Source organism: Lynx canadensis, chromosome C2 (genome assembly GCF_007474595.2).
Source record: "Lynx canadensis isolate LIC74 chromosome C2, mLynCan4.pri.v2, whole genome shotgun sequence".
NCBI lineage: Eukaryota > Metazoa > Chordata > Mammalia > Carnivora > Felidae > Lynx > Lynx canadensis.
The window spans coordinates 519,507-546,430 of record NC_044311.2 but is presented as its reverse complement, the minus strand read 5'-3'; the positions used below and the strand labels follow the sequence as shown (position 1 = coordinate 546,430).

General features: G+C 41.6%; 1 protein-coding gene across 1 annotated transcript; it reads left to right on the top strand.

The window, feature by feature from the left end:
• Positions 1-1,514: 1,514 nt before the first annotated feature.
• On the top strand, positions 1,515-4,285 carry LOC115523804. Its single transcript, XM_030330048.1, is given in 3 exon segments — positions 1,515-1,657; positions 1,923-3,494; positions 3,910-4,285. Coding segments are annotated over 3 exon segments (2,091 nt in total).
• Positions 4,286-26,924: the final 22,639 nt, after the last annotated feature.

Below are 26,924 nucleotides of genomic sequence, written 5' to 3'. Positions count from 1 at the left end.
CCGGAATTAAGATTTTTAAAGAACTAGAAGAAAAATTAGAACCAGAAAGAAAGAAGGAAAGAAGGAAAGAAGGAAAGAAGGAAAGAAAGAAAGAAAGAAAGAAAGAAAGAAAGAAAGAAAGAAAGAAAGAATTGTGCAGACAGAAAGACTGAGATCCATAACGTGGAACCACTTATTTATGTAAATTGGAATACTTCCCATTGTACATTGAAGGAATAATACATATATAAGGACATATTATTGAGTGCATTAGAAAGGCTGGAGTGGAACTAAGTGGATTTTAGGGACAGGGAGAAAAAAACATGTGACTCTAAGATGATATTCAACTCAGCCACTGCAAGGAGACAACACAAAGAGACACCAGGTTGGAAGATGGGGAGTCTGAAAGCAGATGCTATTAGGAGTCCATGTGAGATCAGCACACAAAGACAATATTAAGGATGGTTTGGGAGGAAGTCCAGTGGTACAGTTTGCTTTGCAGAAATAGCAAATAAATATACATTTCATTTTTAAAAAGCAGGTTGATATTCATGGTCACATTTGCAAGACAGAATGGTATAGATTTTCTGGTAGATGCAAAAATATAAGTTGTAATAGTGCTTGCCTATGTGTTTCAGAGGATGAAAGAGCAGACCTAGGCCGGCCAACTCCATCTTGTTCTGTATCCTCCATCTTGAGTGACTATGTCCCCGACGTGGCCATGACCGCAGAAAGAAGTTCCCGCTCAAACCTCAGACCACGCCTCCTCCCCTTGAGTAACTTCCCGCTCACCCGTTCAAACTTCCCGATCAAACCACACCCGGCAACCTGCGTGAAGGGACTCTGGCCTTTCCCCAGCCAATCAGCTAGCAAGCCAATCGGCTGAGGCCACGACCCTTCCCCAGCCAATCGGCTAAGGCCATGATCCCTATGAAACCTTTGTGCTTTTGAAACCCGCTGTCTCTCTCTAGTATCTCACTGCTGCATCGGTGCAGGTGGGGGATTGAGCTCGAGCTAGCTCGAATAAAGGCTCTTTGCTTTTGCATCGGACTCGGCTCCCTGGTGGTCTTTGGGGATCACGAATTCTGGGCATAACATTTGGGGACTCGCCCGGATCCCCAAGACCCCAGAGGGACCCCCGACCCGGAGAGCCTGATTGGCCACAGTTAGCGTCTGTTCGTTCCCTGTCTCTTCTGTGTGAATTCATTTCTGAAATTCTGGTGGTGCCTCGCACAGTCTAAGTGGACGCACTGGAGGACCACGGGCTGGGGGTTTTGGAAGACGTTCCGATCCTCCCTTCTGAGGGACGTGGAATCCCCCCAAAGGTCTGAGACGAGGTGGGCCACTCCTGCCGGTCGGCGTGAGGCCGTCATCTAGCTTTCGGTTTTGCTTCCATGGAGTTGGAAGACTGTTTCTAAGGGCCCTCTGTTTGTCTGTTTCTGTGTTTCTATGTTTTGTTCTGTGGACTTACTGGACGGACATTATGGGACAGACTCAGACTACCCCTCTAACCATTATGATTGATCACTTTAAGGATGTCAGCCAAAGAGCTAACAACCTCAGTGTGGAAGTCCGAAAGGGTCAGTGGCAGGTTTTTTGTTCTAGCGAGTGGCCGGCTTTCAATGTCGGATGGCCGCCAGAGGGAACCTTCGACCTCCCAGCATCCACCGAGTCAGGGGTATCATCTCTCGGCCTAAGATGGGCCATCCTGATCGGCTCCCTTACATTATCACTTGGCAGGACCTTGTAGAAGGCCCACCCTCTTGACTTAAGCCCTTCCTCGCCCCACGCCCTCCAGAACCAAAACCCATTCTTGCTTTACAGGGGACAGAGAAGAAGGAGAACAAGAAAAGTCTTACCCAGCCTTCAGCACCCCTCTACCCTGTCCTATGAGGGGGAACTGAAAAAGAATTAATTTTTCCTCCCCCGTATAACCCCCCTAGGGTGCCAGAAAAACACCATCCTCCCCCTCCGGGGGAGGCAGATGCTGTTCCGAGAGCGGGAGGCGGAAACGCTCCAGTGGGAAGGCCGCCCTTTACCAGACAAAGGGCTCAGAGGGAGCAATCCGCCTCCGCCGCTGACTCCACTATTCTGCCCCTGCGAGCCACCGGACTCCCAGACGCGGAGGGGAATCAGCCCCATCGCTATTGGCCTTTCGCCACTAGTGACCTCTACAATTGGAAAGCTCAGAATCCTAAGTTTTCTGAGAAACCGGCAGGGCTTATTGATTTATTAGACTCTGTTCTTTTTACCCATCAGCCCACGTGGGACAATTGCCAGCAGCTTTTGCAGGTCCTGTTCACGACTGAGGAAAGAGAAAGAATCCTCAATGGGGCCCGAAAACTAGTTCCGGGCGCAGACGGGAATCCCACCACCAACCAGGCTCAGATAGATGCCTCCTTCCCCTTAACTCGGCCCCAGTGGGATTTCAACACGGCAGAAGGTAAGGAGAGGCTCCGGGTCTACCGCCAGACTCTAATGGGGGGTCTCTGAATGGCTGCTAGAAAGCCAACCAATTTGGCCAAGGTCGGAAATGTACAACAGGGAAAAGATGAATCTCCAGCTGCCTTTTTAGAACGGATCATGGAGGCATTCCGTACCTATGCCCCCATGGATCCAGAGGCTCCGGAAAGCAAGGCAGCTGTTATCATGGCCTTTGTAAACCAATCGGCCAAAGACATTAGGAGAAAATTACAGAAAATAGATAGGCTAGGAGAAAAAAGTCTGCAGGACTTACTGGTGGTAGCCGAAAAGGTATATAATAAGCGGGAGCCTCCTGAGGACAAGCAGGCTCGCGCCATGGCGGCTGCCAGCAGGAAGCAGACTCGAGACCTGGCCAGAATACTACTAGCTATCACTGCTGATTCCCCCGAGGAATGAGACCACCGTCTCCGGCAGCCGGTGGGCGACTCAAGAGGAGGTAAAGGAACCACCAAGGGGGGAAAGCAGAGGCTGCAGAAGGATCAGTGTGCATACTGCAAGGAGATAGGGCATTGGGCCCGAGAGTGTCCGAAAAAGGCCGGCAGGAAGGGAAGTAAGACTGATCGAGTAAAAGTCTTAGAGCTAGATGAACTGAGTGATTAGGGGAGTTGGGGTTCAGATCCTCTCCCCGAGCCCAGGGTAACTCTTAAAGTGGAGGGGACCCCTGTTGACTTCCTCGTCGACACTGGAGCACAACATTCAGTCCTCTGCACCCCACAAGGAAAGCTAGCCAACGAGAAGTCCTGGGTACAAGGGGTAACTGGTATGAGCCAGTATTCATGGACTACCCGAAGAACGGTAGATTTGGGGACGGGCCGGGTATCCCACTCCTTTATGGTAATACCGGAATGCCCCTACCCGCTGTTAGGACGGGACTTACTGACCAAGATTGGAGCTCAGATAACTTTCAGACAAGGGGGGCCTCAGGTCACCGATGGCAAGGGCCACCCCATTCAGGTCCTGACCATAAAACTAGAGGATGAATACCACCTCCACCAGGAGGTGCTCCCGAGAGAAGATAATATAGACAGATGGTACAAGAATTCCCCTCGGTTTGGGCAGAGATGGGGGGGATAGGACTAGCCACTCATAGGACCCCGGTCCTGGTAGAGCTCAAGCCAGGAGAAGGTCTGGTAAGGATCAAACAATACCCCATGTCTCAGGAGGCCCGGAAGGGGATCCAGTCACACATCCGGAGACTACGAAGCCTAGGGGTACTAGTTCCTTGCCAGTCTGCCTGGAACACCCCCCTACTGCTGGTCAAAAAGCCTCACACAAATGACTATTGACCGGTACAAGACCTCCGGGAAGTAAATAAGAGGTCACGGACATACACCCAACTGTTCCCAACCCATGTACTCTCTTGAGCTCCTTGGCGCCCTCCAGGGTCTGGTATACTGTACTAGATTTAAAGGACGCCTTCTTCAGTCTGCCGCTGGCACCCCAGAGCCAACCCTTGTTCACCTTCAAGTGGCATGACCCGGAAGAGGGCTACAGCAGACAACTCACCTGGACACGGCTGCCTCAGGGGTTCAAAAATTCGCCCACCATCTTCGACGAGGCACTACACGAGGACCTGGGTGAGTACAGAAGGGAGCACCCTGGCCTCACCCTTCTACAGTATGTAGATGACATCCTGATTGCTGCCGACATGGCCAAGGACTGCGAGCAAAGGACCCAGGACCTGCTGGCTACCTTGGGGGCCTTGGGGTACCGGGCATCCGCGAAGAAGGCTCAGATATGCAGGGAGAGGGTAAGTTACCTGGGATACATCCTGGAGGGCAGACAGCGGCGGTTATCAGATGCCAGAAAAGAAACTTCCTAAAGATCCCTACTCCCACTACCTGAACGGAAGTAAGGGAATTCCTAGGATCGGCCGGCTACTGCCACCTCTGGGTTCCGGGTTTTGCTGAGATCGCCAGGCCTCTATATGAAGCTACCAAAGAGGGGAAAACATTTAAATGGACTGAAAAAGAAGAAACTGCCTTTAATCAGTTAAAAAAGGCCCTCCTAAGTGCCCCAGCCCTGGGCCTACCAGACATTACGAGGCCCTTCCACCTCTTTGTAGACGAACACAAGGGAATAGCAAAAGGGGTTCTAACTCAAGCCTTAGGCCCCTGGAACTGCCTGGTGGCTTACCTGTCCAAGAAGCTAGACCCAGTGGCTGCCGGCTGGCCGCGATGCCTAAGAATTATTGCGGCGACAGCACTCCTAGTCAAGGAGGCAGACAAACTGACCCTAGGACAGGAGATCTGGATCACGACCCCACATGCCATTGAAGGGGTCCTGAAACAGCCTCCTGACAGATGGATGAGCAACACACATATGACTCATTACCAGAGCCTCCTACTCAACCCTCCACGGGTGCGGTTCCACCCCTTTGCGGCCCTCAATCCTGCAACCCTGCTGCCTGACCCCAAACTAGATGCTCCACTACATGACTGTGGGGGGATCCTGGAGCAAGTACATGGATTCCAGACGGATCTGACCGACCGGCCCCTCCCCGATGCCGAGGCTACTTGGTTCACTGATGGCAGCAGCTTTGTGCAGGATGGACACAGGTACGCGGGTGCAGCGGTGGTCACCAAAACGGACACTGTATGGGCAGAAGCTCTACCCTCCAGAATGTCAGCCCAGCGAGCAGAGCTCGTCGCCCTTACCAAGGCACTAACGCTGGGAGCTGGAAAACGGCTTAACATCTACACAGACAGCCGTTGTGCATTTGCCACAGCTCATATTCATGGGGCAATTTATCAGGAGAGGGGGTTACTGACGGCAGAAGGATGGACTATAAAAAATAAGCAGGAGATACTTGACCTGCTTACAGCCTTATGGCTTCCTGCCAAGCTGGCCATTATCCACTGCCAAGGGCACCAGAAAACTGATAACCCAGTAGCTAGAGGTAATTGAAAGGCTGACCAGGCAGCCAAGGCAGTAGCCCTTACTTCAGTCCCCACCATGACCATACAACTACCGGACCCAGGAGACCCAGTTTTACCAGACCAGCCCAAATACTCCCAGGAGGAGTTACAGTGGATCAAGAAACTCCCCATGGCCCAGGAGATAAAGGGATGGTGGTATACACCTAACAAGGAGCTCGTGCTGCCAGACCGGCTCGGAGTCTCAATATTAGAGCACATGCATCGGTCTACTCACATGGGGGCCCGAAAATTAAAAGACTTAATCCGACATGCCAGAATCAAGATTCACCAACAGGACACCAAAATAGAGCAAGTTGTATCTGCCTGCAAGACCTGCCAACTCACCAACGCGAGGGCCACATCAAATAAAAGAACCAGGCTCAGAGGCACCAGACCGGGAGCCCAATGGGAAGTCGACTTCACTGAAGTCAAACCAGGAAAGTATGGTTATAAATATCTTTTAGTATTTACAGACACCTTCTCTGGCTGGGTGGAGGCATACCCAACCAAGCATGAAACAGCTCAGACGGTGGCTAAGAAGCTACTTGAAGACATCTTACCCAGGTATGGTTTTCCTGCCATGGTAGGATCAGACAAGGGACCAGCTTTTATCTTGCAGGTAACGCAGGCAGTAGCCAAGGCTATGGGGGCAAACTGGAAATTACATTGTACTTATAGGCCCCAGAGCTCAGGACAGGTAGAAAGAATGAATAGAACCCTAAAAGAGACCCTTACCAAATTAACCATGGAGACTGGCGGGGACCGGGTGACTCTCCTACTGTACGCCCTTTACCGGATTAGAAACACTCCTTACACTCTGGGTTTTACTCCCTACAAGATTATGTTTGGCAGGCCACCCCCTGTTATTCCCAACCTTCGAGCTGAACTTATTGCTGAGTTTAAAGATCAAGAACTTTTTCTTTCCTTGAGAGGGCTGCAGAGGGCGCACGAGGACCTTTGGCCACGCCTCCGTGCCATCTATGAGGCTGGCCCGACTCCGACACCTCATCAGTACAGGCCAGGAGACTGGGTCTACGTCAAGAGGCACCACCGAGAGACCCTCGAGCCGCGCTGGAAGGGACCCTACATCGTGATGCTGACAACCCCCACCGCTCTCAAAGTAGACAGCATTGCGACCTGGGTCCATCACACCCACGTTCGGCCAGCGGACCCCTCCTCGATCCGGAAGGACTTCATCACACAATGGGCCATCTTTCGGGACCAACACAACCCGCTCAAGGTCAAGTTACAGTGCATTCGACCCACCTGATATTGGTAACTCTGTTAACTCTGCTTGTCATTGCTCATGCTGCCGGGAGTCCCCACACCCCCCAAAACATTACCTGGCAGATCATAGACACCAGCTCAGGGAACGCGTCGGGGGCCGTCCAACTAACGGTCCTCCGTGCTCAGTACAAGCCCCTAATAACAGGAGAGGACAAAATAGAAATGCAGCCGGTCCCATGATTGGGTCCGCAAGCTACACGACAAGGGGGGAATGAAAGAGCAGACCTAGGCCGGCCGACTCCATCTTGTTCCGTATCCTCCCCTTGAGTAACTTCCCGCTCACCCGTTCAAACTTCCCGATCAAACCACGCCCGGCAACCTGCGTGAAGGGACTCTGGCCTTTCCCCAGCCAATCAGCTAGCAAGCCAATCGGCTGAGGCCACGACCCTTCCCCAGCCAATCGGCTAAGGCCATGATCCCTATAAAACCTTTGTGCTTTTGAAACCCGCTCTCTCTCTCCGGTATTTCACCGCTGCGTCGGTGCAGGTGGGGGATTGAGCTCGAGCTAGCTCGAATAAAGGTTCTTTGCTTTTGCACCGGACTCGGCTCCCTGGTGGTCTTTGGGGGTCACGAATTCTGGGCATAACAAGGAAAGGTTGTTGCAAATAGAAATCTGATAGCCCAGGGGCTATTCATGGGAGCCTAAAAATGGGAATGTTAGAATTGAGACTGCCATCTCACCAAAAACTCTACAATGGATCTGTAAAGGAACCGCAAAAACCCCTGAACAGTACATCACACACAATGATACATACTTGGCCTAGTGCTCTTCTAGAAAAAACAGCTCAAGACTGTCAGACATTTCGTCAGGCACATATGAGAAGGAAGAAGATCCAACCACTTAGTAATCCTATTGTTTTAAAATTCCTATGTAAAGGAGAAGAGGTATAGTACCAGTTTGGCCATTGAGTACGTGAATTATATACGATTTTAGATAGGGCTCTTTAGGCTAGAGACTCATCTCAGTGTCTAACTGCTGAAAAGGGTGCAATAAAAATATATTTAAGGCCCTGTGGAATTAGCAATGACCATTAAAGCTGTACTACTTAAAGAAAAATTCATAATTGAATGAGATTGCTTTGGTCTCACTGTAGTACTCACATATAACTTGGGAACAGGCAACTCCTAGTGATACAAAATACATTTTGATTACTTGCCTACATTTGAGGAAGTTTTTGAAAGCTACCAATAACAACAGGGAATACCAAAGTAGGATTTTATTTAAGAGGACAAAGTATATGGTAGAGGAAAAGGTAAAGAGTCAAAATGTTCTTGTCTCATTACTGATTTCGGCAATAAAATGTTTCAACACAGTGTTTTGGTCTCCACTCTACTGTGGTGCTCAAAACTTCAATGCATTGGAATCTGTGCACCATAAGAACTTCGTAAAGATGTCAAGATAAAATGCCTTTCCTTCACTGTAAAACAGTTATGACTTGCTGAGGACACAGTCATCACACCGGTTGCAAATGCTCTACAGATGGAAACCCAGAATTATATTAAGGGACAGATGCAAGCAGGATGCATTATTAACAGACGCATTATGTAGCCAAAATGAGAAACATTCACTTTGAATTATGTTGGAGCAAGGTGGGGTGGGGAGTGGGTAGGCAGGAGGTAAAGAGAGATTCCCAGCTCACTCATAGGATTCTTCTTTCAGGCTATTTGGCAAATCTTTATATGCCAGAACAGAACTTAAGATGTATCCCTTGGCTATACATCCTGGTAGGAAATAGCCTTTGGCACACCACCATCTAGTGGCATCCAAGAAGAACTCGAAAAGCTCTTTTTGGTTTTTTCTTTAAATTCATTGGAGCAGAGGAAGTAGAGCTTAGGCAGCCTGAGAACCTCCTTTCATTGCACTCTAAGCCCTCTGTAAATAGGAGGCACTCCCACTGGACTTTAATAATGGCCATCAGACTGCCCTCATCTGAATGAATCCTGCTGCCTTTCGTCATCTTGAGTGAGGATAATAGTATCTATCCCTAAGTCTGCTGTGAGAATAAAAAGGACTCACATGTGTAGTGCTCATGACTCTGCCTGGTGCGGACTAGGCACTCAAATATCCTCAGCAGCAATGACATTCCATGCTTAAAAATTCAACTCACCACTCATTAGAGTTAAACCAAACCATCTAGGCCTATCAGGCTGCCCTACCGCCACCATCCACGAACAGGCAGCAGCACGTCACCGAGCAAGAGCAGAAAAAAAGAGATGAAGGAAAAGTTCCTTCCTTTCCCTATTTTTAGAACATTATTCTTTCCATGACCCTCAAACAATTGGTGTTAACCATTTTGGGTTTCAGAAACACGTCTGGGAAAACATGGATTCACTGGAAAAATGCATACAAATCTTACATTTGATTTGGGGAGGTTCACTGAGCCCCCAAGCTTATTCCCATGAACACCAAGCTAAACACTGCCTCACTGAGAGACTGCAGGGCCATCAGAATGATGGGGAGGGGCACTTTCCTTCCAGGCCCTCTTTAAACTCCTTACTTGTAGTGATGTGGGGAAGAGTTCTTGGTAAATACAGGGCCTGCTTTATGTGTGTTCTCATCTCTGCCCTGGGGTAAATGGTCTTGCCATTCATTAATTCACAGAGAAAAAGCTAACAGAAATCCTTTAAAGCTGCAGTAGTATTTTAGGTGTGTTCTCAAGCTTTACCCTCTCCTTTCTCCAAACCAGAAATAAGGTCTTGGGGACTTCTCTAAATGCAGTATGACAGCTGTAAGCAGAGGATGAAAGGTCTGTAAAGTAAACTGACATTAAGATCCCAGACCTCTGTCAGGTAATTTAGGGTTTTAAACAATAAATAGAACAGGTGTCCAAGATTGCCAGCAGGCCTGGATACTCATATCTTCATGAAAGCCACATCTTCTACGAAAGAAGTGCCCAAGTATGGGTGACCTAAGCTGTTGCTCACTGAAAACCACAGGACTTTCCCCTGCCCTATCACCAATCAATCCTGAACCATGGCAGCTATTTGCTGAATCACAGTGGACCTCCTCAAATTCAAAAGCTGTACATGGTTCATTGTGATTTGGGGTGTCACTTAATGTAGTTTTAGATAGTTGAATAATTTTAGGGACATTATCTGGTCCAGATGAGCGAATATGCATGGTCAAACATTCTGTCCTTGCCAGGTCAAATATATCACAAACCCAAGCAGACTGCAGGATAAAGCAGGAAGAAGAAAGTTGGTGTCGGTGGAGATCTTTTGATTTTCTCCCCTCACGCTCCCAAGAGAAGCTAACATTCCATTTTCTAATTTTGGTCTCAATTTTATTAAGTTGTATTCAAGCTAAATAATGCCTCTGTGGACAATCATGCCGTACTAAGCCTAGTCACCTTTCTGATCAACCATGATCCCTATCTTTCCCTTTGTCTCCCAAACACTGGAGCCATCCTTCATCTCTTACATTTTCTTTCATCCTTTCTTATACTTTTCTGTTCCTTTCATCTCATCTTTCATCTCAGGAATTCATTCTTTGGCTATATCTACTATTATATATCCTATATATGTGCTCTTTATACGTACTTTCCTCATATTTCTACTTGGTTCTTTGATTTCTAGCTCTTGCATCATGCTGCTCACACTGTCCCTTATATCAAGTTTATTGATCATCCCTATTTTAGGTCCTTGACCTATCTGTTCCAAAGTTTGGTTTCAGAGGGTTTGTGTTTGTTCAGTTTGTGGTCTTTTATTTTAGTCTAATTATAGAGACTGCAGGCTATTTCCTTGGGTATATCTGCCACCCTACCTGCTAATAGGTCATGAGGAAGGCTAAGAGCCAGGTTCTCTTCTGTTTCAGCTCTGGGAAGCCTGAAGGATAAGCAGGAGAAGAACCCCGGGCACCACAAAGCTAACTTTGAAACCTTTACCAGGCGATTCCCACCTTCCCACCTTTAAACTTCCCACTTGAAACACCTTGAAACACACACACACACACACATATATATGTATATATATATATATATATATATATATATATATATATATATCTTAGAAAAATGCTGTTCCCAGAAGGATGCAGTGAAAACAATGTGACTCTGGAGGATTTAAACCTCCATGAACCTTAATTGAAAAGACACTTCAGACAGGATTTTAAGGATTAAAGAAAATGTGTCTAGCCTAGCACAATCCCAGCAGAGTAGGTACTAATAAAGTGTTCCCTTCCACAAACTACCTCATAATCTTCCTACTCTTCACACTCAGAATGGCTTAGGAATCAATCCAATACTAAAAGAAATAGTGGGGACTCTGTTGTTAGCAGTTCTATATTACAGAAAATTAGATATATCTCACACGTATTGCCATCATTTTCATAGATGCATAATTCATAAGTTTACAATTAAAAAGTTATGGAGGTAGATTGATGCTCTCTATGGAGGTGCTACTCAAAGCTCTAGATTTAAGTATGCTAATTGGCTCTTAGGGGCCAAGGCAAAAAATGTGGTCAAATGCTTTCCGCCAAAAGCAATGATAATTTAATCTAGGGGAGACCAACTGGGATTCTCCGCTAACATAGCCTTTAGGACTGTGAAGGAGTCCTTTAGGGTTTTTGGAACCGTGCCAGGTGAAGACAAGAGAGACAGATGAAGCCACAGCTGGAAAGTGAGTGGCCAGAAGGAAATGACTACCTCTGAAAGAAGAAAGACTATGTGGAGAAATAAACCAGCCAGTTGGGCCCCTACCCGCTGTATCGGTAAAGGAGCCATCGTTTGTCAAAGAGTATAAGAGTACACACACTCAAAATTGGAAATAAAATCTAAAGAGTAGTGTTCCCACAATCCAGACTGGTGAACTTTTTAAGGAAGGTGTGAAGTTGTAAGCTAAACAGTCCTGTGCACTCACCACAGCTATCTGCCATAGGAAAGTGGATGAGATAGGATGGGCAATGTAATCAGTATCAGGCCAGACTCCCAATACCAATACTCAGTGGCACCCTACCATAACCAGTAATGGAAAAATCTAACATCTGGGTTTTAATTGTAAAGTTTGTAAGGAAGTCTCATCATTTTATGAAAGAGTAAGAGTGGTAGGGTAGACTACATTATAACTAAGCCCCCTTTAGCTCAATTTCTCCGTGTCTCGAGAACTTGGCACCTTAGTTTCCTTTCAATCAAGATCATGAATGATCTACATATTTGCTGTAGAACTCATCTCAGATTACGGTCCTCTCACAAGCATGCTTGGGATTTTCTCAAGATGTTCACATGCCCAGAGAACATGCATTTAATTTTTAAGTCAACACTTTGAGTAGCTACTTCATACTAGGCACTGAGTTAACTCAATTGTGAGTAATAGGAATGCAGGTACTATTCCCTCCTGTCAGTGCATTGGGACCTCTGAAAGGGGAGGAGTCGCAGTGAAGGAATTACTGCAGCTTAAAAACTAGTAAAAACAATAACTCCCATTGTCAAAAACCAAACTCAGCATTAGAAACTTTTGATCCATATCCCAAGCAAACAAGGGAAGAGCCAATTCTTTGGCCACTTCGTTCCACCCACCTTTAAGAGTACAGCTTATAAGCCAACCCAACACTGGAAAAGAAGGACAAGTACATCATCAAGCTCAAAATTGACAGGTTTCTCTCATTAACCAACTTCTTCAGAGAAGCAGCGACCTACCATGGAAGGGAACAAGAAATACCTAGTGAGGTTTTGACGTGTAGATGGGGCTATAAAGCAGGTCTTAGACTAGACACAGTGCCATTTTGTTTTGGGTCATTTGGCAGGCTGACCTGGTAACCCAGATTGGGTGATCAAGGACAGAGGTGTTCCAGACCAATAAAGGGAACTTAAAGGAAAGGCTAATAAACCAGAGCATGTGCCCAAGAAAGTACTATTAACCCAATATGAGAAATAGGAGTAAATTTTACTCAAATACTTTTACTTTTTTTTTTTTACTATTATTTTTCCAATTACTTTACTATTAACTCAATGTGAGTAAATTTTATTGAGTAATGCTAATATTTGGCAGGATTCAATCCTGACTTATCCCCAGATTCATTAAAGCCATGATACAAAGTCAAGACCCAACACCCGAACTGAGTTGAAAACAGAAACCTAGGAGTTTACTATCAAATAAAATAGCATCTATCTGGCCTTTTCAAGGCCATGATCAAACTTAAAATGCCTGGGTGGTGTTGCCATTGTAATTCAGTTGTCACCATTGCAGTCTGGCCTCTCCTTTGGGTAGAGCAACAAGGTCCCTGTAAGCTCACATGGTCCTGCACTTTGCTCCTTTTTTCTGATCATTACAAATTAATTTCAGACTTTGTTTCTAACCAAAGCCTTAAGGTCCCATGAAATTTACCAATAGCACAACCTCCTTTCAAGGGCCATTGTCCTAGGCAGCTGCATGGCTTAAGTAACCCCAGGCCCTACACCCTTCTAGGAATGAAAGCAAGTTAGATATGGGATTTCTCTATAGTTAGACCTTAAAAACAAAGCTAAAATTCAATCACTTAGTAATTTTAGGAAAACCATAAAGCCAAAATAAAAATGAATATCTTGGAACCAAAGGTTACTCCACTGAGGCAATTGCAAATTACTAGTCCCTAAGGTGGGGCTCCTCAGACACCTCACAAAACAACAACAGTTGACTTAGGACCCTGCTATTCCCCCTCACAACTGCATAGAAAACTGTGGCTCTTCAGAGTGAAGTTTGGATGGATGGGGTGGTGGCTGGAGGCTATATTCTCTAGAAGAGCAGATTAAATGCAGAGAGTAGTTTATCTCTATGAAGATAAAGAGACACATAGCTGACCTTGGCTCTCCTCCACTCCTGGGCACTCAGATTTTTCTATAAGCCCATTTATTTAATCTGGGCTTGCCTTCTAGAGATCATAAAGCTCTCATCGCAATGACCCAAGCAGTAGGTTTCAAAAAGGACTCTAAGCCTAGGCTGGATTCCCCACCACCCATGAAGATAGAGGCTGTTGGGCTGCATGTGACTGGATTTTCTGCTCAGGGAAACCTGAGAGGGAGGGGCCCACAATTCTTCTACACAATATTCTAGGTGGGTTCCTAAGAAAACTTGGAGTGGCTATATTTTTGAGGGAAGTACAAAGTCATTCTACAGAGTCTAACGTGCCATTGGGAGAAACTACTACTCACACAGCACTTGGAAGCATGAATTAAGTAGTAGGTGGTTCTCAGACCTCATTGCATATGGGTAATACTTGGGGAACTTACTAAGGTGCAAGTTCCTGAGTCCCACCCCAAGAGATTCTGACTCAGTGGTCTGTGACTCTTCATTTATATCAAATACCCAGATCATAACAATGTAATTCTGTGGTCTACACACCTGAAGGAACAAACTTTCAGTTGGGGCGAAGGTTCTACACAGCCCAGCTGGAGCTTACACTTCCAAGAGTACTTCCCATGACTCTATAATACAGGTGGTCTGCTCCAAGATTTGTCTGAGATACCAACATACACTCAAACTAACTCCACAGCTGTATCAGTACTTTGAATAGAAGTGGCTCCAGAACCTCTCCATAGGTCAGGGATTAAGGGGCAGCTCGGGAAGGGGCTGACACAGATTGTTGGGCAAGGGACCATGACTTTTTGTTGGAATGGCAGTAGGCCACAAAGATGGCTGATTCAGACAGTGGTTACAGGTGCCGAATTGTCCATCTTACACTGGATTCTAAGCTCACTGAAGATGAGGACTGTGTGGCATTTTAGTGCCACAGAGGAGCATTCCATGTAATAGGTGCTCAATAACTAGTTGTTGAAATTTGTTTGTATATGTATTTATTTTCAGAAAGAGAGACAGAGAGCACACGAGCAGGAGGGGAGCAGAGAAAGAAAGAGAATCCCAAGTAGACTGCGCACTGCCAGCACAGAGCCTTACATGGGGCTCAAACCCACGAACCATGAGATCATGACCTGAGCCAAAGTCAAGAGCCAGACTCTTAACCGACTGAGCCACCCAGGTGCCCCAGTAGTTGTTAAAATTAATTGCCACAGATGCACATCCCTAAACCTTGCCCTAATGCTATAGACAAGTGATGGTGACTTGCACATTAAAAGGCATACATACCACAAGTATTTATAGATCTGACTTAATACTAGATTCTCCTAAGTCAGAGCTGCCACACAGGATTACACAGGATGTGCACTGCAAAAATCTATCAAATGGAAGAATCTGTCATTTATACTGCAGCCATCAAAGACCTAAGTGTAAGAGCTACAATGAAAAAAACTCAGAAGAAAACAGGTGTGAATCTTCATGACTTAGGATTAGATATGCCATGAAAAGCACAAGAAACAAAAAAAAAATAGGATTAGTAGACTTCATAAAAATTAAAACTTTTATGCTTCAATGGACACCATCAGAAAGTGAAAACCAGTCCACAGAATGGGAGAAAATTTGTGCAAATCATATATGAGAGACTTGTATCTAGAATATGTAAAGAACTCCTACAACTCAGCAGTAAGATGATAAATAACTCAATTTTTTAAATTAGCAAAGTATCTAAATAGACATTTCTCCAAAGAAGATATGCAAATGGTCAATATGCACATGAAAAGATGCCCAACGTATGTAGTCCATTAGGGAATTGAAGTAAAAATCACAGTGAGATATGACTTCATACACCTACTAGTATGACTAGAATCAGAAAGACAGATAAATGTTGGTGATGATGCGGAAAAACTGGAACCCTCATAAGCTCCTAATGGAAATGCAAAATAGCAGTCTGGAAGGTCCTCAAATGGTTTAATATAAAGCTATCATATGTCCCATCAATCCCAATCCTAGCTTTACATCCAAGAAAAATGAAAATATACATCCACACAAAAACTTGTACACAAATGTTCAGAGCAGTACTGTTTATAACAGCCAAAAAGTGGACACAACCCAAATGTCCACCAACTAATGAATGGGTAAATAAGATGTGGTATATCCATGCAACGCAATGTTATTTGGCAATAAAAAGGAATAAAATATTGATACACACTATAACATGGTTAAATCTTGAAAACATGCAAAGTGAAAGAAGTCAGACACAAAAGGTCACATACTTTATGGTTCCATTAATATGAAATTTCCAAAAGAGGCAAATCCATACAGATAAAAACTATATTTATGGTCGCCAAGGGTGGGCAGGGTGGCTGGAAGGTGATGGGGAGTGACTGCTGCTGAGGATGGGGTTTCTTTTGGGTATGATGAAATGTTCTGAAGTTTATTGTGGGTATAGTTGCACAATCCTGAATATACCAAAAACCATTGAATTGTTTGCTTTAAATGGATTAAATGTATGATGTGTGAATTATATTTTAATAAGGTTGTTAATTTATTTTTTTAAATAAAATACCCATTGCAATAAAACTGACGAGAAAAAGTCTAGAGGAACAAAGACATTCTATATTTTGAAAATCTTTTTTGGTGAATTTGTTTAATATTCGATCTATATAATTAGAATAAGAATTCTATAAATAGAATAAGAATTTCTATTCTTCCAAGTGCATTATATACCAGTTGGGCCACTGTTGTATGGTTGGGCAAATCGTACACTCAACAATGGACTCAGCAGTATGTAGGAACCTTGCCCAAGGGAAACTCCACCTCAGACTGTGTGCTTTCTGGCCTGGAAGGGTAGAGCTGACCTGTGCCCTGACCCTTCATTGTGTCAACAATCAAATAGTGGTTATTCTTCATTTCTACTCATTCCTTCCCATTCCAAATTGCCCAATTCACCTAAATTGCCTAAACAATTTCCTTGAAATGCATAAGAAGGCCAGGGTTGAGCAGAATGGATGTGAAACCCCAGCCTTCCTCCTTGTTGAGTTTCAAGCATTTCTATTTACTTCCTGAGTCTGTACTGACCATCTGGGGACTCCATCTGTCTCCTTCCAGGCCTTGAAACCCTGGATTGTGATTCTTGCTAACAATTTATTCCCATGATTTCATTTCAACAAAATGATTTGGAGTTTTACCTGGAGTGCTGAAGAATTCTCAATTATTTCCTAATGACCTAAAATGGAAAACACATTTTAACTGCTAAAGGAAATTGAACACTGACTGAACAGTTTGGTACACTAATATTTTGAGAATAAAATGAGATGATACATATGAAAATAATTTGAATGCTTATAGAAAACAAATAGTTTGCAGCTAGAAATAGAGAGACACTAGTAAGGACTTCAAGCCATGTATCCCTAGATTATTTTGCACCTCTTGGCCTCAGTTTATCTATTAGTAAAGTGGGCATAATACCAGTACCCTTTTCATAAGGTTGTTGTGAAGATTAAATGAATTAATATATATTAAGAACTTTAGAGAAAGATCCATTTCACGCTTTGTTATTAATATAGTGTTTGCTAGTATATTTCAAAGCACATTCCAGATTTTTACTTTGAACGTATTTTGGAGGGATCTGCTCCAATGTACTGGCCACCGGCTTATGAGTTTCCTCTTATCCTGACTCCAGTTTTTCTAAATAAATAATAATTTAATAGCATGATTTAGTGGTTAAGAACCTGTTTCTGGAGCTGGTCATCTGGTAATATCCAGGTTCTGTTATTTCCCTGTAATTCCCTATAATTTCTTAGAGCCTCAGTTTCACCATCTGTTAAATATATGGTTGTTGTGTAATAAATGAGTTATTTCATATAGACTTAGAACATAGTAGGTACTGTTGCTATTATCAAGTTAGATGCAAAATATTAACATGTTATTGTTCATTTTATGATCAGGATTACTTATGGTTGCTGCTTAACAAAAAAATCTCAGGTACACAATCAGGTACACACTAAGTCTACTCTCTCACGTCAGTGTAGACCTCACTAGGGCAACCATCCTGAGTGCAAAGCCTAGAATTTATATCAGGTTAAACATTTAAACAAGTACAAAGGAACCATTCGGGGTAGTTATGTCTTCATGCAAATTCAGATTTCAGGAGAGAGATAAAAAAGTACACTTGAAAGCAAGATTGTTTTCTTAAACTCTTCGTGGTTTTATGCTGACAGGTCCTGGGAATAATTTCTGACTGTAAAAAATGAATGACAGGGTCGCCTGGGTAACTCAGTCGGTTAGTCTTCCGACCTTGGCTCAGGTCATGATCTCGCAGTTCGTGGGTTTGAGCCCTACTGCGGACTCTGTGCTGAAAGCTCAGAGCCTGGAGTGTGCTTCAGAGTCTGTCTCCCTCTCTCAGCCCTTCCCCCACTCACGCACTGTCTCTGTCCCTAAAAAATGAATAAACGTTAAAAAACATTTTTTTAAATGAATGACAACAGTCCATATTAAAACTTAAGCCACTGTGAGACCCCAATCCTACCTGAGTATGGTCATAAATCCTGGACTTCAGTTCTTAAAAATAGGTAATGTTCTCTTGTAAATATCTAGTTTGGCTAGATTAGAAGTTGAAGGCTCAGAGGGAATTTGACAGAATATGCACACTAAAAGGGTTGCCTCTGAAGAGTTTCTCACTGATCCACATAGAAATAATTAACCATCTAAAAAATTCAGTGAATCACAAAACCAAATGATGAATACTAATGTCAGCCAATGATGAAGAAAATGTACATAAATATAAGAATTAATCTTGATATGCTATTATGTATCTAAAGCATATGTATGAGAATTTGGACACCCAAATTAAAATGCATGGGAAGATTCATCACTATTTTACTTAAGGATCTCTCATTAGTTATAAAATAACTATCTCTCAGAAAGAAGGCCTCCTTCCTCAAGAGCTCTCTTCTCAAAGAACAGGGATTTTTATTAAAACCAAGTGTGGAGAGGAAATCACTGACAGATTGAATGCATGCAAATTCAAATCTTTTATTTAACAAAAGATATCATGGACAGAATTAAAAGACAAGCTACCAATGGGAGAAAATACCAGTAATATACATAGTCAGGAAGGTAGTAATATCTGTAATATAGGCAGAATATATGCAAACCCACAGAAAAAAAATAACTCCAAAATTGGCAAAGGGTATGGATACAAAGTCACAGATGAAACAATTAACTAAAATATGAAAATATGTTGAATCTCAGTAACATTCAATGAAGTACAAGTTAGAAATAGAATATGCCATTTTTGTCCCTCACATGGTAAAAAATTAAAATATTAACAATAACGCTAAGAATATCTTAGATTATAATTTCCATCTTAATTAAAGAGAATTTGAAAATCTCTTCATGACTAACTTCATTTATTCAACCAGTATTTATTAAGTGCTACTAAAGCCCATCACAGTGCTAGACCATGTAGTAGTTGCTAACATGAATAAAAAGATACCTGCAAGTGACCTATAATTTAGAGAGAAAGAGACCAATATCCAAGCAGTCAATTGCATACAAGACAGACTGAAGTAGGTACATGACAGATCTGGAAGATCAGATGATTCCCAGGGGAAGCAACATCTTCAAGAATGGCTGGCATTTGAGCAGATCCGGTAATACTGAGCTGAAGTAATACAGGCAGAAGAAAGAGGAAAAACATCCAACTACAGTTAAAAAAAAAAAAGGAAAAATAACAGAGTTAAGAAAGGTCATGAAGAATTCAAACATTGAAGCTAGTGTGAACATGGTAGGCAGGTTGCTAACGGTGACACTCACAAGTAAAGATGGCTTGGTGGTTTCCAGCCTAGAATCTATAAGCTCCCAGCCAATTACCTTCATGTCTGTGCAGGCATTTGCTTCCAAATTTTTTACTAAACCATGATATAAGTGGGCTATATCCTCAGGGCAAGAATGAATCAGCCATCACATGGGTATACAGCCCAGGTTCATATCATTTGGATTAAATGGATAAATTTTTAGAAAAAAATTTATTACCTACCTAAGAATAAATAGAAAACCTAACTAGTTCTATGGCCACTAAAGAAACTGACTCAGTGGTAAAAAAAAAAAAAAAAAACAACAAAAACAAAAAAACACAAAAACAAAAAAACAAACAAACCCTGCCTCTTCCTCCGCAAGAAAACTCCAGGCTGAGATAATTTCCCCAGCAATGCATTTATAGAGGATATAATTATAATCTAGCCCTAACTATTCCAGAGAAAAGAAGAAAGTTCTCAAATCATTTTATGAAGCAAGCATAACCATGACACCAAAACTCGGCAAGAGCTATATAAGAAAGAAAAAGTATAAGGCAACCTCATTCATGAGCATAAATCCAAAAATCTCAAAAAAAGAATACAGGTAACAAAAATTAATGAATATATGAAAATGATACTATACCATGACCAAGTTGAGTTTATCCCAGGAATGCAAGTATGTTTTAATATTTGAAAATTAATTAACTCATCTCATTAATAAATTAAAGGAGAAAAATGATGTGATTATTTCAATATAGAGAAAGCATTTGATAAATGATCCTGTGAAATATATGAAAATGTAAAAGCCAAGAAGATCCAAAACAGGCTTGATGCAGAAGCATAAGATCAGAGGACTTGCTCCACCAATACCAATTCTTTTTATAAACCTATAGTAATGAAGAAAGCGACATTGATACAGAACTAGACAAATGAGCCAACAGAAAAACATAGAGAGCCTAGACATAGATTCTCAAATATGAGGACACCATTTATAATAAAGGTGTATTGCATAATACTGAGGAAAGAATGATTTTTGCAATAAATGATGCTAAAACAACAGAGTATTTATATGGGAAAATGACACTGAAACCTGTATCTCATGAACCTAAATGTGAAAGGCAAACCTAAGCTTTCAGAAGATAATGTAGAATATTGTCCTGACCTGTGGGTGGGAAAATTTTTTTTAAATAAAGGACAGTGACTTTTAAGGAAAAGTTTAATAAATTCACTACATTAAATTTGACAACTTCTGTTTATCAAAAGATACCATAAAGAAAGTGAAAAGGCAAGCCAGCCAGAAAACTCAAATTCAGAACATGTAAAGAACTTGGGGCTCCTGGGTGGCTCAGTTGGTTAAGTGCATGACTCTTGATTTCAGCTCAAGTCATGATCTCGTGGTTCATGAGTTTGAGCCATGCATCGGACTCTGTGCTGAGTGTGGAGCTTGCTTCAGATTCTCTCTCTCTCCTTTTCTCTCTGCCCCTACCCTGCTCTCTAAATAAATAAATAAATAAATAAATAAATTTTTTTTTAAAAAAAGAACTCCTACGATAAAGTTAAAATGGCTACATGTCATTATAAATTTGTCCAAACCCATAGAATGTATAAAAGTAAACCCTAATGTAAACTATAAATTTGATGTCAATGTAGGTTTATCAATTATAACAAATGTATCACTCTAGAGGGAGTGTTGACAATGGAAGAGGCCTTGCCTGTGTGGGGCAGGGGGTGTATGGGAAAGAGCTGTATCTTCTGTTCAGTATTGCTATGAACTTAAAACTGCTCTAAAAAATAAAAATTTGTTTTTAAAAAGTAGTTATGAGCCAAGAAACTTTTTTTAAAAACCAAGAGATTTGAATGAGCACAGCACAAAAGAGGATATCCAAACAGTCAATAATTAGGGGGAAAAGGTGCCTAAACTTATTAGTAACCAGGGAGACTAAAACCTCATTAAGATACCATTGTAGACCCCCTAGATTGGCAAAAAGTAGAAAGTCTTAAAAAATAAAAATAAATAATATTTTAAAATGTGGAAAGTCTTACAGTTCTAAATGTTGTTGAACATGTATTATGAAGGAAATTCACATATTCTCCAGGTGTAAGTGAAAACTGGAAAAACCACTTTGTATTTTCATAGCTATTGGAATCCAGCTTTATCTAATAACATAGAAGACAGATATACCCTATGAACCAGCAATTTCACTCTTGGATCCGGAAGAAATTTGTTGACATATGCATCAGGATACACGTAAAAGAATATTCATGGCAATATTTTATGGTAGTGAAAACATGAGTGCAAAACAAATGCACATCAACAATAAAAGTGGGTAAGTGCAGATACATTAATACAGTGAAATATTATGCAGCGATGCGCATGACCAAAGTGGAGCAATGGACGACCATTGACAACATAAAATGGGGGAGAAAGGAGGAAGACAAAAAAATTCATACAATATGGCCCCTTTAAATAAAGTTTAAAAAGAGCCAAAACTCTACTAGGTCATTTAAGAATAGGTGCATGGGGGTAAAACTATCATGGAAACAACAAATGGTTATCACAAGAAGCGAGAAAGGCTAGAAGTGGGGGAAGCGTCTCATAATCAGGCGATGTTCTCTTTATTGGCCCCTGGTGGTAGTCACACAGTCACACATTGCACCCACACGTTATACATGACTGAATCCAGGTAAGGCCTCTTTATAAACTTTTACGATTTGGCGGACAGGCGCAAGTATTCATTTGTCTTGCTGCTGCTCGAAACAAGCCTCGTACGTAAGCTCCCTTTGCTTTTTGAAAATTGCCACCTACCAACCCGGAATGGCCCGCCTCTTTCTTTGGACTCCACCTGCCCTCTGAGTACAAGGTCGAATTTCAGATTACACCAGCAAAGCTCCAGGGAGGGTTATGAACCAACAGCACCGCTTGGGGGAAATTGCTTTTTTGCTTTTCTATGGGTAGAGTTTACATTTGATGACCACATTATACAACTTATACCAGTCATATCCTGTCAGTTTCCACTTATGGGATGTACTACTATATTTATCAAGACATCTGAGTTGCATTTTCATGATTCTAAGTATAGCTTGTTTGTTTCTTTTCTTTTTCAGAAATGACTTTGAGAATGTTGGAAGTTTGGGTGGCAGTTATGATATGTAACATAACCAGAACAGAAGCTTTAATTGAAAGTATGGAATTACAACTTTAGGACTCCCTCTGGGTGATGTGAGCTTGAATTATATTTTCAAAAATATATTTCTGTATTGATGCAATGTTTAACAAATGGCATTTTTTTTTCCAGAAAAGGCACAGATAAACTTTGAAAATGGTTTTGAAAAGAAAACTTTGTGTACCTCCTCCAAGGATTGCCTTTCCTTTTGTAACCCTCCAAATTCTAGAATATTTCAGTATATCTGTTATTTCTATGCTTAAGAACCTGGAAACAGCCATAACTTTTACCTTACTTTCTCATTACTTATGTTAACAGATCATCTAATGAGATTGTTAGAATTAGTTGCACAACCCAAAATGTCAGTTATAGGGTGTCAAAGGGAGGTAAGACTGTACATATTCACAAACGTGAAAATACGTGTAACAGGTGAGCTTAGTAGAGTACACTTCTCTTTTCTTTAATTTGAAATATGTTCTTTTAAATATGTGAAGATTCACAAAGAGGTACAAAGTTTTTACACACAGGAGGTACCAAAGTGCCCGTTTTAGTCTAAGTATCCCTGGCGAAGCTTCTGCTTATGGGAAATCAGGATTATAAGGGAGAGAATATAAGATGTAATACCTATTCACTCTGGTAATATAGTTTCAACAAACTATGAAAAGCAGAGAGATCAGGAGAGCACGTGGAAAAGTTAGCTGTCTTCAGTAACCATTTTGGTAGTGGTGGGAGCATTCGATTTTAGCTCTGTGAGTATAGTGTGTTATGTAGGAGAGCAACCGTGTAATTATGGGATATTCCAGTCTGTCATCTCCTGTGTCCTTGAGAACCAGTGTTCTCTATATGGAAGAAGAAGAGATAAATTAAGTAAAAATCCTGCAGTCATGACTTTGAAATCCAAGTATTAGTGTGGGCATTTTCTTTTAGCCTCCTAACTCTGTCTGCTGAAGAGGCCTAGAAGAATGACCAACCTGTTAGCAATGTGCACTGCTAGCACCTTGACTATGGTCTTGAAACACTACTTCCTGTTAAAAAAAACCAGGGCTTATTGGAGAAATGGATGATTCAGGGGTTGGATAGGAAATGTACAAGATGAGCCTGGGCTATCTTGTCATGTCAGAAAGCAGGAAAGCTATCAAAGCTACCAAAAACTAATAAGGTTATGTTTCTAAGTACTTGATGAAACTCCCATAGGTCAGAGATGAGAGAATTTTCACAATAATAAAAAAGGTAGCACTAATAGAAATATGCAAATATGTAAGTGATCAGTAAACCCAAGAAAAATGTCACCTCTGAGAGGACAAACTATTTTTAAAAGGCAGTAGACTGAACCAAATAATTTGCCTGCTTTTTGTATATAGGCAGAACCACTAGGTAACCACTAGCAAATGAGGGGAAGTTTCTCTGTAGAGAAGTAGCTACCCAGCTAATATATGACACAATAATAAATTTAGAATGTCATCATTTTGCACTCCCTAATGAACTGATGCATGTGGGCTTTGAGCATCAGGGGCTAATAATATCACAGAAAGAGAGGTGACCAGACTTCATGAGCCTCCTAATGCAAAAACACATTGCCACCTATGAAATTATCTTGGGGTGGGGGGGGGAAGGAACCTGGATAGGATCGAGTCTCAGAAAATTCAGAGAACAGAAGAAAATGACAAATCACATTTTGGGAATGCAATCATCAACATCTAGCCTATTGGAAACCTTAACAAATGACTCAATTTCTTCAAATTGTAAAAGGAAAAAGGGAGAAGGGGAAAACGTGAAGATTAAAAGGTGTCAAAGACATTTGTTTTTAAGAAGCAAAGCTTAGCAATTGCATATAAGGATGAACATTAGGGGGGTAAACCTATGAAGAAAAGCAAAGGAGTGGTGACTGTTGACGTCTGGGTGGTCGTTACTTTTAGGGCACAGAGCAGCTACCAAAGTTGTTGGCCAGGGTCTATTTTTTGATCTGGGTAATGACTGCAAGGGCATTTGTTTTACCATATATTTTACATGAGTTTTCTGTTTCTGTTTTACGACAAAAAAGTAATGGAAAAAAAGATATTTGTAAACAACAAAGGGTTGGTATCCTTTGTCAGTGGAAAGATCTAGAAAATACTTTTTAAAAAGACAGTCAACAACAAAAACAAAAAAAGACAGTCAACATAATAAACAAATGAGCAGAAGACTTGAAGAAGCACTTCACAGAGAGAGAAAATCCAAATACTCAACTGCGGGACAAATGCTGAAGGGAAATACAAATTAAAACCTCAATTAAATACTGCTACATGCCCACCAGAATATAATTTAAGTGTTGGCAAGGGTGTGCAAGAACTCTAAAGTTGCTGGTGGGAATGTAATTTGGTACAGCTACTTTGGAAAACATTTTGGAATTATCAGAGAAACCTAAAGACTCATATCCAACGAGGGCTGCTGCTGAATGTTTAACAACTATCTCTCTTGGAGGAAAGTCTTGATTTGCAGTATTTGCAAATGACTCAATTTCTTCAAATTGTGAAAGGAAAAAGGGAGAAGGGGAAAACGTGAAGATTAAAAGGTGTCAAAGACATTTGTTTTTAAGAAGCAATATATGTATTATATATTAAATAACTATATATTAAATATTTATTTACATATATAATATATATTAAATAAATATATAAATATTATATATATATATATATATATATATATGCCACATCTTCTTTATCCATTTATTGGTCAATGAACATTTGGGCTCTATCCATAATTTGGCTCTTGTTGATAGTGTTGCTATAAGCATTGGGGTGCATATGCCCCTTTGAATCTGTATTTTTGTATCCTTTGCATAAATACCTAGTAGTGTAATTCCTGGGTCAGAGGGTAGTTCTATTTTTAATTTTTTGAGGAACCTCCATACTGTTTTCCAGAGTGGCTGCACCAGTTTTAATTTGCACCAACAGTGCAACAGGGTTCCCCTTTCTCTACATCCTTGCAAACATCTGTTTTTTCCTGAGTTGTTAATGTTAGCCATTGTGACAGGTGTAAGGTAGTATCTCTTTGTGGTTCTGATTTGTATTTACCTGATGATGAGTGATGTTGAGCATCTTCTCATGTGTCTGTTAGCCATTTGCATGTCTTCTTTGGAGTAGTGTCTGTCCATGTCTTCTGCCCATTTCTTAGCTGGATTATTTATTTTTTGGGTGTGAGTTTGATAAGTTCTTTATAGATTTTGGATCCTAGCCCTTTATCAGATATGCCATTTACAAATATTTTCTCCCATTCTGTAGGCTGCCTTCTAGATTTGTTGGTTGTTTTCTTTGCTGTGCATAAGCTTTTTATCTTGATAAAGTCCCAATAGTTCATTTTTGCTTTTGTTTCCCTTGCTTCCAGCAATATATGTATAAGAAGTTGCTATGGCCAAGGTCAAAGAGGTTGCTGCCTGTGTTCCCCTCTAGGATTTTAATGGTTTCCTGTCTCACATTTAGGTCTTTCATCCATTTTGAGTTTATTTTTATCTATGGTGTAAGAAAGTGGTCCAGTTTCATTCATCTGCATGTCACCATCCAGTTTTCCCAGCATCATTTATTGAAGACTGTCTTTTTCCCATGGGATATTCCTTCCGGCTTTGTCAAAGATTAGTTGGCCATACATTTGTGGGTCCATTTCTGGGTTCTCTATTCTGTTCCATTGATCTGAGTGTCTGTTTTTGTGACAGTACCATACTGTCTTGATCATTACAGCTTTCTAATACAGCTTGAAGTCCAGAATTATGATGCATCCAGCTTTGGTTTTCTTTTTCAACATTACTTTGGCTATTTGGGGTCTTTTTTTTTTTGTTCCATACAAATTTTAGAATTGTTTGTTCTTTCTTTGAAAAGTGCTGGTGTTATTTTAGTAGGGATTGCATTGGATATGTAGATTGCTTTGAGTAATATAGACATTTTAACAATATTTGTTCTTCCAATCCATGAATATTGATGTTTCCCCATTTCTTTGTGTCTTCTTCAGTTTTTTTCATAAGTTTTCTATAGTTTTCAGCATACAGATCTTTTACCTCTTTGGTTAGGTTGATTCCTAGGTATATCATGGTTTTTGGTGCAATTGTAAATGGGATTGATTCTTTGATTTCTCTTTCTGCTGTTTCATTTTTTGTGTATAGAAATGTAACTGATTTCTGTACATTGATTTTATATCCTGGACTTTGCTGAATTCACATATCAGTTCTTGCAGTTTTTTGGTAGAGTCTCTTGGGTTTTCCACGTAGAGTATCATGTCATCTGCAAAGAGTGAAAGTTTGACTTCTTCCTTGCTGATTTGGATGCCTTTTGTTTCTTTTTGTTGTCTTATTGCTGAGGCTAGGACTTCCAGTACTATGTTGAACAAAGTGGTGAGAGTTGACATCCCTGTCATGTTCTTGACCTTAGGGGGAAAGCTCTCAGTATTATGTGAGGATTATGTGAGCTGTGGGTCTTTATATATATCCTTTATAATGTTGAGGTATGTTCCTTCTATCCCTACTTTCTTGAGGATTTTTATCAAGAAATGATATTGTA